Source organism: Phocoena sinus, chromosome 9, assembly GCF_008692025.1.
Source record: "Phocoena sinus isolate mPhoSin1 chromosome 9, mPhoSin1.pri, whole genome shotgun sequence".
Classification (NCBI taxonomy): Eukaryota; Metazoa; Chordata; class Mammalia; order Artiodactyla; family Phocoenidae; genus Phocoena; species Phocoena sinus.
In genome coordinates, this window is record NC_045771.1 from 90,299,107 (window position 1) to 90,316,044 (window position 16,938).

At 41.9% G+C, this 16,938-nt stretch overlaps 1 protein-coding gene across 5 annotated transcripts in view; it reads left to right on the forward strand.

The window, feature by feature from the left end:
• PIK3CG (phosphatidylinositol-4,5-bisphosphate 3-kinase catalytic subunit gamma) overlaps nucleotides 1-15,090 on the forward strand; it is a 33,979-nt gene extending 18,889 nt beyond the window's left edge. For all 5 annotated transcript variants that reach the window (XM_032642636.1, XM_032642637.1, XM_032642640.1 and 2 more), the window contains exon 11: nucleotides 13,863-15,090. In XM_032642636.1, the coding sequence (XP_032498527.1) occupies nucleotides 13,863-14,141 (279 nt within the window). In that variant the 3' untranslated portion in view covers nucleotides 14,142-15,090. The remainder of the gene's footprint in view (nucleotides 1-13,862) is intronic.
• Nucleotides 15,091-16,938: the final 1,848 nt, after the last annotated feature.

The following is a 16,938-nucleotide window of genomic DNA, read 5'->3' on the forward strand; positions in this document are numbered from 1 at the left end:
GAAAGGATGGGCTTCAGAGCAGATCAGCTTGAGCTTGAATGCTGGCTCTGCTGCTTAATCGCTATGGGTGTGATGCAAATTGCTTATCCTTTCAGAACCTTGGTTTCCTCATCTGTGCAGTGGGAATTCTAAGGCCCACCGCATGTGGGGTTTTTTTTTTAGGGATTTTTTTATGTGAAATATGTAGAAAGCTTGGCCTAGTGCCTAGTCCGCAACAGGAACTCTATCAACAGAGCTGCCATTGTCATATCCATCACAGGGGGTCCTCAAACTTTGAAAATCTTTAGGTTGAGAAGCCCTCTATGAAATGAGACCTCAAGCAGATCTGTAATACATAAAACACAACAAAGTAGCATTGTTCCCATTGAAGAGCAAGTGAGGGGTTCAGGCTCTGTCTCCCCCACCTGCCCCTTATCTGCTGGTCTCCAAGCCTTTCCCACCCTCCTCAGTCACATCAGGAAAAAGGCTGAACACATATACATATATGTGTACAATGCTACATCTGCAGAACTTCTAAAGTTTCTAGCTTGACAAAGATGAGCAGCGAGTTTTTTCATCTTTTGACTCAGATCTGCTGACGGTTTTTTGTTTTGTGTGTTTTTTTTACATCCTACTAAGCCTTCCAGAAGATATTCTGTTTCTTCATCTTGTGCTCTCTTTTTGAGATGAAGTCCTTCAAGGTCAGGGAGCACGTCTCTCAACTCTCTAAATAGCATCCCAGGATCTTGTATAACAAAGCTGCCATTTCTAGGTAGGCTGGAAGATGTTGTTTGCATGAAAGGTATCCTCGTTTCCAGCAAATCGCTAATTTTGCATTGATAAGGTTCATGAACGCACGCAGCACATTTGAATCACCTGTTGGGAAGGGTGAAGAAGAGATGGCCCACTTTTTGTTGAGCATGAGGGGAGCCTTCTCCACAAAGACTTAAAAACCTACCCAGCTCATGGTAAGAGGACAGCGTCAGGGGAACTGAAACAGGAAAGTGTGACTCTGTCCCGCCTCCCTCCTCTTTCCAAGGTAGCTGGTTTAGCCTAGGACCAGATTCATGAGCTATTTCTAAAGAGGGCAGAGTTCACAAACAAGCCATAATAAGACAACGAGACATAAAAGCAAAGCCTACTATTTGAACCCAAGATTATCTGTTTGCCTTCGGAGCGGCATCCTGTACACAGGGTGCTAAACAGACAGATCGCAACGATGATGATTTTGATAAATCAATTCTCTATAGAAAAAAATCTCTCCCTTACTAAAGAGAGAAAAAAATTAAACAACAGTTTTCCCACTGGTAACATATTTTAGAACCACTTTATTTGAAATGTCCCTGAACAATTATAGAACACACTCACATGCAAATACATTGATATCATTGGCAAATGAAATTTGGCTTCTCATTTACTTTTATGTAAGAACGTGGGGGTTTTTTTCCTCAATTTTAAAAGTAGCAAATGCTTCCTTAAAAAAAAAAGCCAGCAAAGTATTAAAAATATCAGGATATAAAACACCCACTATCCCAACTTCCAAAAATAACACTGTCAACATTTTAGTGGTTTTCCTTCATTCTGTAAATATCTGGTCTTTTACCTAAATAAGCTCTTTCATCAGTGGTATCACTGTAGCTTTAAATGTTTCAAACTCTGTACTTCTCACTTGTTGTTTTGATTAGGAAAGGAATGTAGAGGGGACATCATAATTGGAAAAACTCTGAATCTGAGTTTGAATCTGACTTCTAATCCCATTTCAACCACTATCACCTTAAAGATCAAATTAATCAGAATTTGGTTAAAAACTGAACTTAAACAGCAGACACAATGTTACTCCCTTACTTTAAACCATTTGGTGGCTTCTTATCTCGTTCTGAATCATATCTGAACATCTAAGCTCACCCTACAAGCCCCTGCCCCCTCTAGCCTCTCCCCATGGCACCAGCCTTCCTTCTCTCACTGGGTCAGGGCGGCCTTCCTCTGCACCTGCCCCCAGTCCGGGCCTCCTCCCTGGAACGCCCTTCACTGCCCTCTGCCCAAATGTCATCCCTCAGAGCCCTCTCCTAGATGAGGCCCCTCATGTTGTCCCGGCCACAGCGCGCCGCGTGTCGCCTTCGGAGCATCCATCACAGCAGGTGGTTCTCGGCACCATCTGCTGCTTGTCTCTCCCTTCCCAGAGGCAGCTCTGGGCAGCAGGGCCATGTCTGACCTGCATCCCGCACGTGGGTCCTAAGACCTAGGATGCCCTCAGTAGGCACCAGTCGGTAGAGGAGCAATTCCTGCCCCGGGGAGGAGATGAACGAGACTAGAGAGCCCCTCTGGTTTCTTCCTTCCCCACAATACATCGTATTCTGTGAGTTTATGAAGTGGTAACTCACGCACAGATTGACAAGCTGCCATTGCATGGCTGTTAGTTAATAAGCCTTCAAGATGCGGTTAAATACCACACATCCAGAGAGGAAGTAAGTCTAATTATGAAATCTAATGTTTTGGTAAATAATACAGACCTGTGTCACCTGGTGCCTAGTCATATTTGTGTGGCGATTTCCTTCGTGACATAAACATTACTTTTTTTTCCCCAGTCAGAGCAGTAGTCATGCCGATGGGACACTCAGGATAAACCTATAGTGTACATTCAACATAGGACAGTTTGCAAGGAGTGTGAAACTTGGCCTTGTAGAAGCAAGCAAGCATTTTGAAGATGTTCTTTGCACACAGTAGGAACTGAGCAAATGTGTGTTGTCGGATGGAGCTGAAGAAATCAGGGGAGTCAAGTAACCTCTTCGCATGCACAGCTCTGCACAGCAGGCGGCGATGAGCGTATTTAAAAGGCACTTGCCCCTAGATGTCACTCTTTTTTTTTTTTTTGGTAGTCTTTCAGTTTTTTGGGTTTTTTTAAATTTTTTATTTTTACATCTTTATTGGAGTATAATTGCTTTACAATGGTGTGTTAGTTTCTGCTTCACAACAAAGTGAATCAGTTATACATATACATGTTCCCATATCTCTTCCTGCTTGCGTCTCCCTCCCTCCCACCCCTCCAGGCGGTCACAAAGCACCAAGCTAATCTCCCTGTGCTATGCGGCTGCTTCCCACTAGCTATCTACCTTACGTTTGGTACTGTATATATTTCCATGCCTCTCTCTCACTTTGTCACAGCTTACCTTTCCACCTCCGCATATCCTCAAGTCCATACTCTAGTAGGTCTGTGTCTTTATTCCTGTCTTACACCAAGGTTCTTCATGACATTTTTTTTCTTAAATTCCATACATATGTGTTAGCATACGGTATTTGTCTTTCTCCTTCTGACTTATTTCACTCTGTATGACAGACTCTAGGTCTATCCACCTCATTAAAAAAAGCTCAATTTCATTTCTTTTTATGGCTGCGTAATATTCCATTGTATATATGTGCCACATCTTCTTTATCCATTTATCCGATGATGGACACTTAGGTTGCTTCCATCTCCTGGCTATTGTAAATTGAGCTGCAATGAACATTTTGGTACATGACGCTTTTTGAATTATGGTTTTCTCAGGGTATATGCCCAGTAGTGGGATTGCTGGGTCATATGGTAGTTCTATATGTAGTTTTTTAAGGAACCTCCATACTGTTCTCCATAGTGGCTGTACCAATTCACATTCCCACCAGCAGTGCAAGAGTGTTCCCTTTTCTCCACACCCTCTCCAGCATTTATTGTTTCTAGATTTTTTGATGATGGCCATTCTGACTGGTGTGAGATGATATCTCATTGTAGTTTTGATTTGCATTTCTCTAATGATTAATGATGTTGAGCATTTTTTCATGTGTTTGTTGGCATTCTTTATATCTTCTTTGGAGAAATGTCTGTTTAGGTTTTCTGCCCATTTTTGGATTGGGTTGTTTGTTTTTTTGTTATTGAGCTGCATGAGCTGCTTGTAAATTTTGGAGATTAATCCTTTGTCAGTTGCTTCATTTGCAAATATTTTCTCCCATTCTCAGGGCTGTCTTTTGGCCTTTTGGTTTCCTTTGCTGTGCAAAAGCTTTGAAGTTTCATTATGTCCCATTTGTTTATTTTTGTTATTATTTCCATTTCTCTAGGAGGTGGGTCAAAAAGGATCTTGCTGTGATTTATGTCATAGAGTGTTCTGCCTATGTTTTCCTCTAATAGTTTGATAGTTTCTGGCCTTACATTTAGGTCTTTAATCTATTTTGAACTTATTTTTGTGTATGGTGTTAGGGAGTGAGCTAATCTCATACTTTTAAATGTAGCTGTCCAGTTTTCCCAGCACCACTTATTGAAGAGGCTGTCCTTTCTCCACTGTACATTCCTGCCTCCTTTATCAAAGATAAGGTGGCCATATGTGCGTGGGTTTATCTCTGGGCTTTCTATCCTGTTCCATTGATCTATCTTTCTGTTTTTGTGCCAGTACCATACTGTCTTGATTACTGTTGCTTTGTAGTATAGTCTGAAGTCAGGGAGCCTGATTCCTCCAGCTCCGTTTTTCGTTCTCAAGATTGCTTTGGCTATGCGGGGTCTTTTGTGTTTCCATACAAATTGTGAAATTTTTTGTTCTACTTCTGTGAAAAATGCCAGTGGTAATTTGATAGGGATTGCATTGAATCTGTAGATTGCTTTGGGTAGTAGAGTCATTTTCACAATGTTGATTCTTCCAATCCAAGAACATGGTATATCTCTCCATCTGTTTGTATCATCTTTAATTTCTTTCATCAGTGTCTTATAATTTTCTGCATACAGGTCTTTTGTCTCCTTAGGTAGGTTTATTCCTAGATATTTTATACTTTTCGTTGCAATGGTAAATGGGAGTGTTTTCTTGATTTCACTTTCAGATTTTTCATCATTAGTGTATAAGAATGCCAGAGATTTCTGTGCATTAATTTTGTGTTCTGCTACTTTACCAAATTCATTGATTAGCTCTAGTAGCTTTCTGGTAGCATCTTTAGGATTCTCTATGTATAGTATCATGTCATCTGCAAACAGTGACAGCTTTACTTCTTCTTTTCCAATTTGGATTCCTTTTATTTCCTTTTCTTCTCTGATGGCTGTGGTTAAAACTTCCAAAACTATGTTGAATAAGAGTGGTGAGAGTGGGCAACCTTGTCTTGTTCCTGATCTTAGTGGAAATGCTTTCAGTTTTTCACCATTGAGGACAATGTTGGCTGTGGGTTTGTCATATATGGCCTTTATTATGTTGAGGAAAGTTCCCTCTATACCTACTTTTGCAGGGTTTTTATCATAAATGGGTGTTGAATTTTGTCAAAAGCTTTCTCTGCATCTATTGAGATGATCATATGGTTTTTCTCCTTCAATTTGTTAATACGGTGTATCACATTGATTGATTTGCGTATATTGAAGAATCCTTGCATTCCTGGGATAAACCCCACTTGATCATGGTGTATGATCCTTTCAATGTGCTGTTGGATTCTGTTTGCTAGTATTTTGTTGAGGATTTTTGCATCTATGTTCATCAGTGATGTCACTCTTAAGAAGGGTTTGATAGAAGTCTGGAGCCCCTACACGGTGTTGCTTTAATCTAGGAGGCCAGTTTCATCAGCCCCAGCCAGGTCACCACCATGGGCAGGGTTGTCCCCAAGCCAGGACGTCCCCAGGCCCCTCATCCAGCAGGCTTAGCCCTGCCCCCAGTCTCTACACAGAGTCCTGGCTCGGGTTCCGACGAACCTACCCTCAGAGTCCATCTCTGCAGTGGTCTCGCTCTCACCTCAGATGCCAGGCTGTTGTAACTACTTCTGTCTCAGTTCCTCCTATTAACCTATTAACCCTGCCTGTTAACCTGCCCCTAGGCCTGAGGCCCTGCTGCCTCCTGCCGTTCGCCTTGCTGGAGACTCCCGTGCTCTCCCTAACCCAGACACAGGGATCGGGGGGCCACGGAGACTTTACCTCTGACACTCTTCTGTGGTACTCCCCAGTCCTAGGCTCTGACTGCCCTTACTCGCCTGCACGTGTATATACCTCCAACTGCCTGTACCTGGCGCCTGCTGGCTGGGCTTTCTCAGCCTCCTGCCCCATCATGTTTGAGTCACCAGGCCCTGTTTGTCCCTATCCAACACGGCACACCCAATTCAACACACGACTACCTCAGAGGTAGTCGACATGAGCCCAGGGAAGGCTCATGTCTTTACAGTTGAATTCCCTTCAGATATGACTGTTCCCTAATTCACCCTGATTTTTTTTTTTTTTTCTTGAGGCACGCGGGCCTCTCACTGCTGTGGCCTCTCCCGCTGCGAAGCACAGGCTCCGGATGCACAGGCTCCGGACACACAGGCTCAGTGGCCATGGCTCATGGGCCCAGCCGCTCCGCGGCATGTGGGATCCTCCCAGACCGGGGCACGAACCCGTGTCCCCTGCATCGGCAGGCAGACTCCCAACCACTGCACCACCAGGGAAGCCCTTCACCCTGATTTTAAAGCAATGAATCTTGCCCCACATTGACCTTGACTTCGGCACATGAAGCATTCATTCGTCGTGCATTTGCGGATTATCTACGGTGTGGCAGGCACACTGCTGGGCCCAGGTGACGCGAGCAGGGGCGTGGCCCCAGAGCTCAGCCGAAGGGATGCGCACATAGCTCTGTAGTGCGGATTTCACCAACGGTTTGCGGAGGGAGCAGTGATTCCTGTCCTGGAAGGTAGAAGAGGGCCGTGGAGTGAAGGGAATGTTTTTATTGGGGGCCTTAAGGTCCGAGTTCATCTTCATTTTTCCTGGCAGGTGCAGGAAGTCAGAAAGAAGAACATGAGCGAGGGCATGACGTTAGGATTTAGTATCAGTATTTTAGGAACAAAGAGTACAGTCGTCCAGAATGGATGGAACCTAGGTATACGTGGGCGTGTGGAGTGGAATTTGAGGCGAGAAGGGAAATTTGGATCCAATTTGAAGCAGTGCATGGGCTGCATTAGGGGGTAGAGAGCCAAGCAAAAAAGTTACTTGGAGCTCAAATGATCAATCACAAATTAATGTAATAAAGGCCTATTATAAATCAACAGGGAGATGAGTTTGTTGAATTGTTCCTAATATATTGAGTTGTTAAAGGATTTGCATCCTCTTGGGATTTACATCCTGGCCCACTAACGAGGTCGAGCTCAGCCTCCTGTATTCCAGTACTGAAGACTCCAGTACTTCCTCCTCTCTCCACACTCTCCATCAGAAGATGCCTTCAGAGAAGTGTCCGCATCAGCCATGGGTAGAAGCTTGCATATGTCGGCGTGATTTCTCTGCCAGATGCAGACTTGCGTGGGCTTGTCGAATTGTTAGGACTTAGATAAGCTTGCCAAATTTTATCACTTTTCTGGAAAAGATATGAGCACAAGACTGGAAACGTGGCCTTGGTCTGGATTTGTGCATTAATCCACCAGCATGCGGTGTCACTCGGTTCCTAAGATTAGACCCCTGTTACTTTTAAACATTTATCGAGATTAACCTTCTAACTGGCATCCTTCTCACAGTGTTTAGTTTCTCTTAGAGAATTGTTTTGTCTTGTAACAGAATATTATCGAGGACATTATTCACCACGTTACAAAGTGTACTTTTTATAAAGATCCTCTTGCAAAAGCTCTATCAGGTCTTAGAAAAGTTGTGTTTCTCCTAAACAAATAGATTTTTTAAATCTTCTGAACATTGGATGAAGTAACTGATTCGATTTCCCTTTTGGTTGAAGATACATTTGAAGGCCACCCTTAGCAAGAATATAGGATTTGTGATGTATAGCTTTAGTCTCTTTTCCTAAACCCGTTGTGGATCCCTTTGCTTTTTCTACCCACTTCTGATTAATGTTACTGTGACTTTTTTTTTTTTTTTTTTTTTTTTTGCGGTACGCGGGCCTCTCACTGTTGTGGCCCCTCCCGTTGCGGAGCACAGGCTCCGGACGCGCAGGCTCAGCGGCCATGGCTCACGGGCCCAGCCGCTCCCCGGCATGTGGGATCCTCGCGGACCGGGGCACGAACGCGCGTCCCTCGCATCGGCAGGCGGACTCTCAACCACTGCGCCACCAGGGAAGCCCTGTTACTGTGACTTTTGTGTATCCAAATATTGCACCTTCAACCCTTTCTGGAACAAGGCACAAATAAACACACACACATACATACAGTCTGTTTAGAATAGTTGACTAAAGTAGAACCGTTTAATTGTACCCTTAGGTTTCTAATGAGCTTCTAGCTAAATACTCGAGAAGATGGCAGTACAGCCCTTCCCCCTGGTAGACAGAGCTAGTCTGGGAATCATTTCTAAGTCCTTAAAGATGGCAATCCTAAGTCAAACTCCACAAATGCACGTCCAAGTGTCGGACACACTCTTCTTTCAGATTTACCAGATTCCAGCACTACTAGGTCCTAATCATTAACCTTCTCTGTTTTGCCAAAATAACTTCTAAAGGCATTGCTTAGCCAACTCATTGATTTTTATTAAAAAAATGAAATTCTCTTTGATAAATCTTATTTTTTTCTCCCCTGTCTCTGAGGAAGGAGACGGGGAGAAAAACTAATAGGAATAGTAATGTGGCAGACAGAGGCTGCATTATTATTTAGGAAACGGAGGTGGGTGAGGACATTTCTTCTCATTGATGAGTATATGTGAGTGTTGTCTCTCCCTCCTCTCAGCCTGGATTCTTTTTCTGGAGTTTCTGTTTTATGGCCCTGAGGTTACTTCCTCATTTTTGTAGCTGTGTACAGTAATATTTCACTTCCACTTTGTTTCTAGATGAGAATGGAGGCGTTTGGTTTTAAGAAAAAGTAGGACTATTCCACCTGACCTTGGACTGTCTAAAGCAGCCACAGTTCATTGGTGGTTAAAAAAATTAATAGACTATGCATAGAAAGGACTTTGTTTTCAGTATAGTAAACTGATAAGTTGGGACAGTGAACGAATCAAGTCAAAGTGTTGACCCTGAAATGGTAATAGTTCCCTTTGTTCTTAAGACTTAGGAGAGGGGTAGCTCTGTAAAAAGCAACCTTTCCTTTGGTACTGGTTGCTGTAATTAAGGCATTTGAATCAACTCTGAAATAAAGAGCAGATTGCCTACTATATAGGCTCAATCTACTTATTAGCTACTAATGGGTAGTGGTCCAGCCAATGACAGTAACAATGTTACACTGTTCCCCACATTCACACTAGTTAACAAGTATCTTAAACCAAGTCCTGGACATCAGGTTCTTCCTTTCCCCCTTCTTCTCTGCTCCGTACTACAGAGCCTCAACCGGCAGCTGAGAAGGACAGGATGAGGTTGCATGTGGTCAGTGGCCGGCAGCCGCGGCAGAAGGGAAAATTCTGTTGCTACAGCCAGTAACTTCTGTGCTTCCCCCCGAGCTCCCCAAGCCATATCCCCACAGCCCCTCAAGCCACAGGCCTCTGCTGAGACAGAACAGTCAGGAAGCTCAGACAGACCCTATGGCTGAGTCCAAGGGCAGAAATGAAACCCCTGGGGCTTGAGCAGGCAGAGCAAGGGCCCACCTGGGCCCCTCCTAGAAAGAGAACCATCTGCTATGTAGCCAGTGTGCTATATGCTTCCACCATCCCCCTCACCTCCTGGGGCCAGCATCAAGACACCCCCTCCATTGACTCTGGTGGGAGTGGGGCTCATCTCCATCCTGCCCTGGCCCAGCCCACCCCTAGGTCTCTGCTGTCTGAGGGGACTTTTTGGACAGGTGGTCTAGATGGCAAGGTGACCTCCTCAGTGATGAGAAGTGTGTGACTTCTTACACTGTCAATAATAATAGCCAACCCTTTACATAGCACTTGAATCTCACCACAATCCCGTGACACGGGTACTGCTGTTATTATTCTGATTCTAAGATGAGGAAACCAAGGTCCAGAGAGGTTAAGTAACTTCTCTGATGACAAACAGCTTGTCGATAATAAAGCCACGAGTTGAGTCCAGGCAGTGAGGTGTGACTGTGTGCTTTTAACCCCTGCTCCACACACCTTTAAGCAAAAGATAATTAAGTCTGTACCACGTCTCTAAGTCTGCACCGCCGAACAGAATTTACACAGTGTGTCTGACCAGTATGGAGCGTGTGGTTAAATTTGGAGGTGAAATTTCGTTCTCATAGAAGTGACCCTTGGGTGTGAAAATTAGAATTAACCGAATAAATTCAAGCCAGCAGAAATTCTTTATATAGGAGAGGTGGCCTTGGAGAACAACAGGACAGTTTCTTCCCTTTCATATGTCTCTCTGTGGCTACAGCGATCGGTGAATCGGTGCATTGCCACTTGAATACTTACTGAGCACCCATGGATTGGTGTTATAATGACTTGACCCCGGATTAATTTTCCTCCTCAAAATGTTCTTGTTAAAGAGTTTGACCACACAGTGGGCTCAGACAGCAGGGGATCTGCCCGGAGCCCCCAGTGTACAGAAGGCTAGAAAATAATTAAAAATCAGAATGTCCTCTAATTCAAAATCAAAAGGCATCCCCATATCTGCCCTTGTGAAAATTGTGCGAGTTGGCCAATTAATGAGACTGTTGCCTGGGGTGAAGTCTACCCCTAGCCTGTGTAATTGCCAAGAAATGAGAGAGACCTCAGTGGGTCCCAGGGATGAGCAAAAGAAAATGATTTCCGGACGTAAGTGGAATCATTAAGAATGCAAGAGCGCTAATGCACCACAGCCGCTTCCAGGGCGCAAGAGTTGCCTGGACCAAGGCAGGAACAGCCCAAATGGTGCTGGGTCTCCTGCTCTGTGGTAAGTAAGCAGGGAGGAGATACAGAGTTCATCTCCCCTCCAAGTAGGGAAGGGAGAGGGCTAACATTTACTGAATGCTCCTCAGGTACCACCCTCTATGTTGAGCATTTTATACATATTGTCTGACTTAAAAAATGCCAGAATAGTCCATGGGTTTTTGTACCTGGACAGGGTGATGCGTACACAATCCAGTCTTGACATACAGAATGACACAGGCCTGACCCCCACTATCATTGGGGTTACCCTGCCACGTGCAGGTGACACAGACAAGATCATCTAAAAGCAAAATCACTATTAAAATTTTGACCGGTAAACTTATATTCTTTATTCCTATGTAAGTATTTTGTGTCCATTTACCAAAATGGGATTGTACTGCATGTGGTGTTTCATACCTGCTTTTTAAAACTCACTTTTACATGCTTATTAAATACTCTTCTACAGGATAATTCTAGTAGTTACAGAACTATGTAGATACTTTCATAAACCCTTTTTATCGATCTCCGAGTGTAGGATATTTAAGTTGCTTTCAAGTTTCCACAATGTTAAACAATGTTCTAATGAACATTCTTGTAGATAAATCACTGCAAAATTATCTAAATTTTTTAAAGGTAAATTCCTAGCCTGGAAATTGCTGGGTAAAAGGATTCTGACATTTTTCATGTCAAGTTTATTGAAGCATAATTCAGAGAGAACGGAATTCAGCCTTTTCAGGTGTACAGTGCCTTGAATTTTGACAAAGTTATGTAACCACCACCACAATTAAGTTATATAACATTTATAAGTATTTTAAAGCTTTTGATGCATGTTGTCAGTCGTCTGCTAGGAAAAGTATACCATCTACCATCTAGTCCCATCTACCATCAGGCTATGAAAGGTGAACATTAGAGATTATCCTTAAACATTTAAAAAAAAAAAAAAGATTTTCCAATTTGGTATGTGAATGTTTCCATCTCATGTTCAGTTACATTTATTTGATTACTAATGAGGTTGCATGTTTTTTCATATGTTTGTTATCTGGTTTTATGTCTTATAGTATGATATACTATATCTTTGGCCTACATTTCTAGCCCACTGTTTATCTCTTTCTTATTGCTTTGTAAGAGCTATCGGGGGCTAGGGATGAAGAAGTGATCTGTCATGTTGCAAATATGTTTTCTGTTGTCATTTGCCTCTTTTAATATTGTTTATAGCTTTTTTTTCTCAAAAATTTGAAGTTTCCGTAATCTCTCTATCTTTTCCTTATGGATTCCACCTTGGAAATCAGCTTCAGAAAGTCCTTCCTTTCTCATTCCATGATTATTTAAATATTTTCCCTTCTTCCATTTAAATGTTTAATTCTTTTGGAATTTATTTTGGTATATCACATGGGAGAAACTTTATTTTCCCCCCAAATTATGAGCCAGTTGTACCACCCCTGTTGATGAAATAATCTTTTCCCCCACTAATCTGAGTCACCTTTATTATATATTTAATATGTACTTAGATATGTCTCTGAACTTTCCATTGTGTTCCACAAAATTTCTTATCTTTTTTGGAGAAGAATAGGTACTACATCACACAGCTTTAAATATTGTAGTTTTATAATGTGCTTTAATATCTAGGATGGCAAGCACTGTTTTTCGTTACTATACTTTTTCAGAATGTTCTCTCAGGCCCTAATTATCCCAGATGAACTTAAAAACATATCTGGGTTTAAATATCCAATTGGAATTTTTATTCAATTTCATTATATTTATAGATTAATCTGAGAAAAATTTTTATCTTTATAATAGTTTTATCACTGAGGAACATGCCATGTCACTCAACATGTTCAAGTTTTCTTTTACTTACTTCAGTAAATGTTTACAGTTTTTAAAAAATGGGTTCTGCATGTTTTGTGTATCTCAGGAATTTATGTATCTCAGGTGTTTATCTCAGGAATCATGGGGGTTTTGTTACCGTTATTCACAGCATCCTTCTTTTTACTTTCTAACTGGTGGCTCCTACTTATAGCATTCTATTTATTAATTTTATAAAAAGCTAGTTTAATAAAAACTAGTTACAATAGTACTTTAATTTTCTTCCCCTTCAGTGTTCCTAGAAGACAATGGCTATTTGTAAACACTGATGATTTCACCTTCGCTTTTCTGATCTTATACATTTCTTTTTCCCAGACTCATTATTCAGAATGATTGTGACTGGTAATTTCAGGTCATTCTTCACATAATTTCATTTTTGTCACATGTTAAACTACATGTTACTTTTATAAAAATCAAAAGTGTGTTTTTATCCAGTACCTTATGATGAACTACTCTTGCAAGTTTCTGATAAACCCTAGTTGCCTATGGAGTGTTATTCTCTTAACATTTTACTCAGTATTTTATTTGAAATATTTAAACCTGTAATCATTCATTTCAGTCTTCTTTAATATGCCATCTTCGCCAAATTATGATATTAAGGTTGGACTATTCTGATTTTGTAAAATTGGGAACCTTGCAACTTTTTCTTCATGTTGGAACCATTTCATTGGCATGAGCATGCCTGTTGCTTCAGAAGTGGGCTTAACTCACCTGTCACCTACTCCAAGGCTTTTAGAGAAGGCACCCGCCATAGCATTGTTGAAAGCCCTCTCTCACTCAGTATTCAGAATTTATTTTAAATTTCCAAAGGTCATTCAACAATTTTGAGAGTCAGACAATGAAAAACTAATTCATCTGTTTTCTTAGTATAGGACACATTGGAAAATAAAGATGAAAACTACCTAAATCTCAAACACCACATTTCCATCCCTTCTTTGGATTCCGTTAGCTCTTGGCAAACATTATTTACGCTTACATAAAGTTATGTGACGCCTGGCTGGTGTTCAAAAACTGACTCATTCCTCTGCAGGGACTACAGAAATTTCCACCCTCATTTGCCTAGAAAAGAGATGGAAGTAAAAAGAGTAAGAAATAAGATGAAACTTACTGTATCAGTTAGTTTTCCTTGAGCACACCCTGGGTGTGTGCAACCAAACTACATTTCTTCAGAGATTATAAAAGCAGTCTGTGTTCTCAAGTTTTTCCTCTGAGGCAGGGGACCTGCCTTGCTTGTGATGATTTCCTCGCAGGGACGGGATAATGTCATGTAAATTGCAAAACAGGCTACTGGTCTTCAGCCTACTTCGATGCCATAACAACAGTTAACAGCGTTTTCTTTCCCTTTATCCAGGATGTCTGCGTCAAGGCTTACCTAGCCCTTCGTCATCACACAAACCTACTCATCATCCTCTTCTCCATGATGTTGATGACAGGAATGCCCCAGTTAACCAGCAAAGAAGATATCGAATACATTCGGGACGCCCTGACAGTGGGGAAGAGCGAGGAGGATGCTAAAAAGTATTTTCTAGATCAGATTGAAGTTTGCAGAGACAAAGGATGGACTGTGCAGTTCAACTGGTTCCTACATCTTGTTCTTGGCATCAAACAAGGGGAGAAACATTCTGCCTAATACTTTGGGCTAGAATTTAAAAGCTTTAGATCTGTACGGCGGTCATCAAACTTGATTTAAAATGTCCTAGGACATTATGAAAGCTGCCACTTGAGAAATATAGCTCTTTCTCTAGCTGAACTCTTCACTGGAGAAAAATATTGGCACGTGTGATTGTTTAGGTGATGTTCAATTTCAGCCTTATTTGCAGGTTTGTTTTTTTCTCATTTGTCTCCATGATGTTGGAGAACATTCTAAGTTTAAACAGCCTAATTCCCCCCTCATCGTGGCTGATGTTTTGACTAACATACTATTGAGTACTTCTGGAAATTCTTTAGAGTAATTGGCAACATCTCTTTTCATCTGGGCTTCTTCTCAATTTGGGTCATCCTTGTGTTTCTCAAACACTTTTCAGAAGAAAAAAATATGATCATTGTAACCTTTGTCTCATTCCGTAAACGACACTTCCGAACAGCCCCTCCCTGGCTGCAAATGTTAGTGATGTGCTAAAAGTAAGCAAAGCGAGCTAGTCTTTTCAGGGTCTTTTGTAGTTAGGTTCTCTTACCACTGAGACTCACAAACACAAAATGGAACATCTGAACCTTTGTGCCCTGGCCCTTCTCCGCTGGTCTGGTTCCAGGGTTAAGAAGAGCAAAATTTGTCTCAACTCTGCCCACAGGGCAAACTCTCAAGTGCAATTATGATAGCCTTCTCAGCATAGAAACAGGAAATAACTAAAGGGACTCGTTTGGGGCCTTTATATTTCCCCCCCACACTGCCTCTCTTCTTCTTCACTTTCCACATTCTCACAGCTCTTTATGCAGAGTTGTGAAACCTTCAAGAATACCTTTACCCTAGAACTCAAAATTAGTTGAAAAGAATTTCTCCTCTAGGGATACTAGAATTTTAGGTACTTATTTGTAAAGATGTTTGCTGGAGTTTTTAAAAAGTACATTATTAAAGGAGACATTCCTGAAATTATGGATGTTTCCAAATGCCTTCATTTCAAATTTTGGTCTCAGCAGTTTTTTCTTTCTTTTTTAATGGAAGAAGATATTTAATACCTAAAACAGTTCTCCAAGTTAGGAAGAACACTACTTGCCCTATGCATCTTGCAGTTTAAAGGACTTTTACACTCCAACACATTCTTCACATTTTCTAAAAATAATTCAAATGTCTTCTTCAAAAACTATTTTCATCTCTTAAATATTTTCTATTTATTAGAAGTGTTAACAGAGAAAGATCATTAAATTATTTATAAAAATCTTAAAATGACCTATAGTTAATACTTGACATAGAAATAACTCTGTTAATGGTGTCTATGTTTTAAGTTTAATGAGATATAAATATATATTTAATTTTTAAGTTTTCTAAATAGATACCTGTTGGACTTTGGTGTAGCCCAAACCTTTCCTTTTGAGTATGCAAAAGCCCAGTGGTTCTTAACTCTGGCTGCAAATCAGAATCACCAGGGTTACTTTAAAAATGTACTCTGGGCTTCCCTGGTGGCGCAGTGGTTGGGGGTCCGCCTGCCGATGCGGGGGGCGCGGGTTCGTGCCCCGGTCTGGGAGGATCCCGCGTGCCGCGGAGCGGCTGGGCCCGTGAGCCATGGCCGCTGGGCCTGCGCGTCCGGAGCCTGTCCTCCGCAGCGGGAGAGGCCACAGCAGTGAGAGGCCCGCGTAACGCATAAAAAAAAAAAAAAAAAAAAAAAAAAAAAAAAAAAAAAAATGTACTCTGCCTGAGCACCCACCTCGGCTTGTAATCAATTAGTTTGGGATGAGGCCCAGACATCAGTGTTTGCCTAAGTACTCCAGGTGATTCTAATATGCAAGCAGGGTTCAAAAGCCCCGCACGACCCTTGAGGGTGCAGGTGACACTGCTTCCTTTTCTACTGATCCTTTTTCCAGCTCCTAAGGTATCCAGAAAAAGCTCCTCTTCCTTGACAACTCATCCTTTTAAAATTACACTTATCACTCTGTACAGAGGACCATGCCTGTAATGAAATATTTATTCCTCTGTGTTAATGGAGAATAGACGTTTTGTAGCATTTTTAAACCAACTATTCCCCACCATTCTTTTTTTTGCGGTACGCGGGCCTCTCACTGTTGTGGCCTCTCCCGTTGCGGAGCACAGGCTCCAGACGCGCAGGCTCAGCGGCCATGGCTCACGGGCCCAGCCGCTCCGCGGCATGTGGGGTCTTCCCGGACCGGCGCACGAACCCGTGTCTCCTGCATCGGCAGGCGGACTCCCAACCACTGTGCCAGCAGGGAAGCCCCCCACCATTCTTTTGAAGAACAAAAAGACTGATGCTTTCTCATTCAGAAGAGGATGTTTCTTTGTTCTTATATAGCACAGTCAAGCTCAGACCTTGCACAAATTCCACTTTTTATTTGAATTGCTCAAGAAATCATCTTAATGATAGAAGAATGAAAGAGGATTGTATTTATATTTAACCTATTGGTGCATGTGTGTACAAATTTGCTCTTCCAAAGAACAAGTTCTTTTGTTACGCTGTTTTGTATATATATGTGTCACATTGGGGTTGATTCTTCCATATTCCAGTGAAGGTACAATTTTAACTCTGTAGACATACAAATAAACAAAAATCACCTTTGTGTGCTTCCTTCATCATCTCCAATGACCCCCAACTTCTGTATCTTTGAAAATGTGCTAGAACCTGGGTCATCTTGCTATTGGGAGGAGATGTTGGGGAACTACGCCTACTCTATCTTCAGTGCCAGATGAAAACAGAGATCACAAGTCAGATGGTTCAGGTCAAAGCAGCTTATATGTGTATCCAGGATGGGTTACATAATTT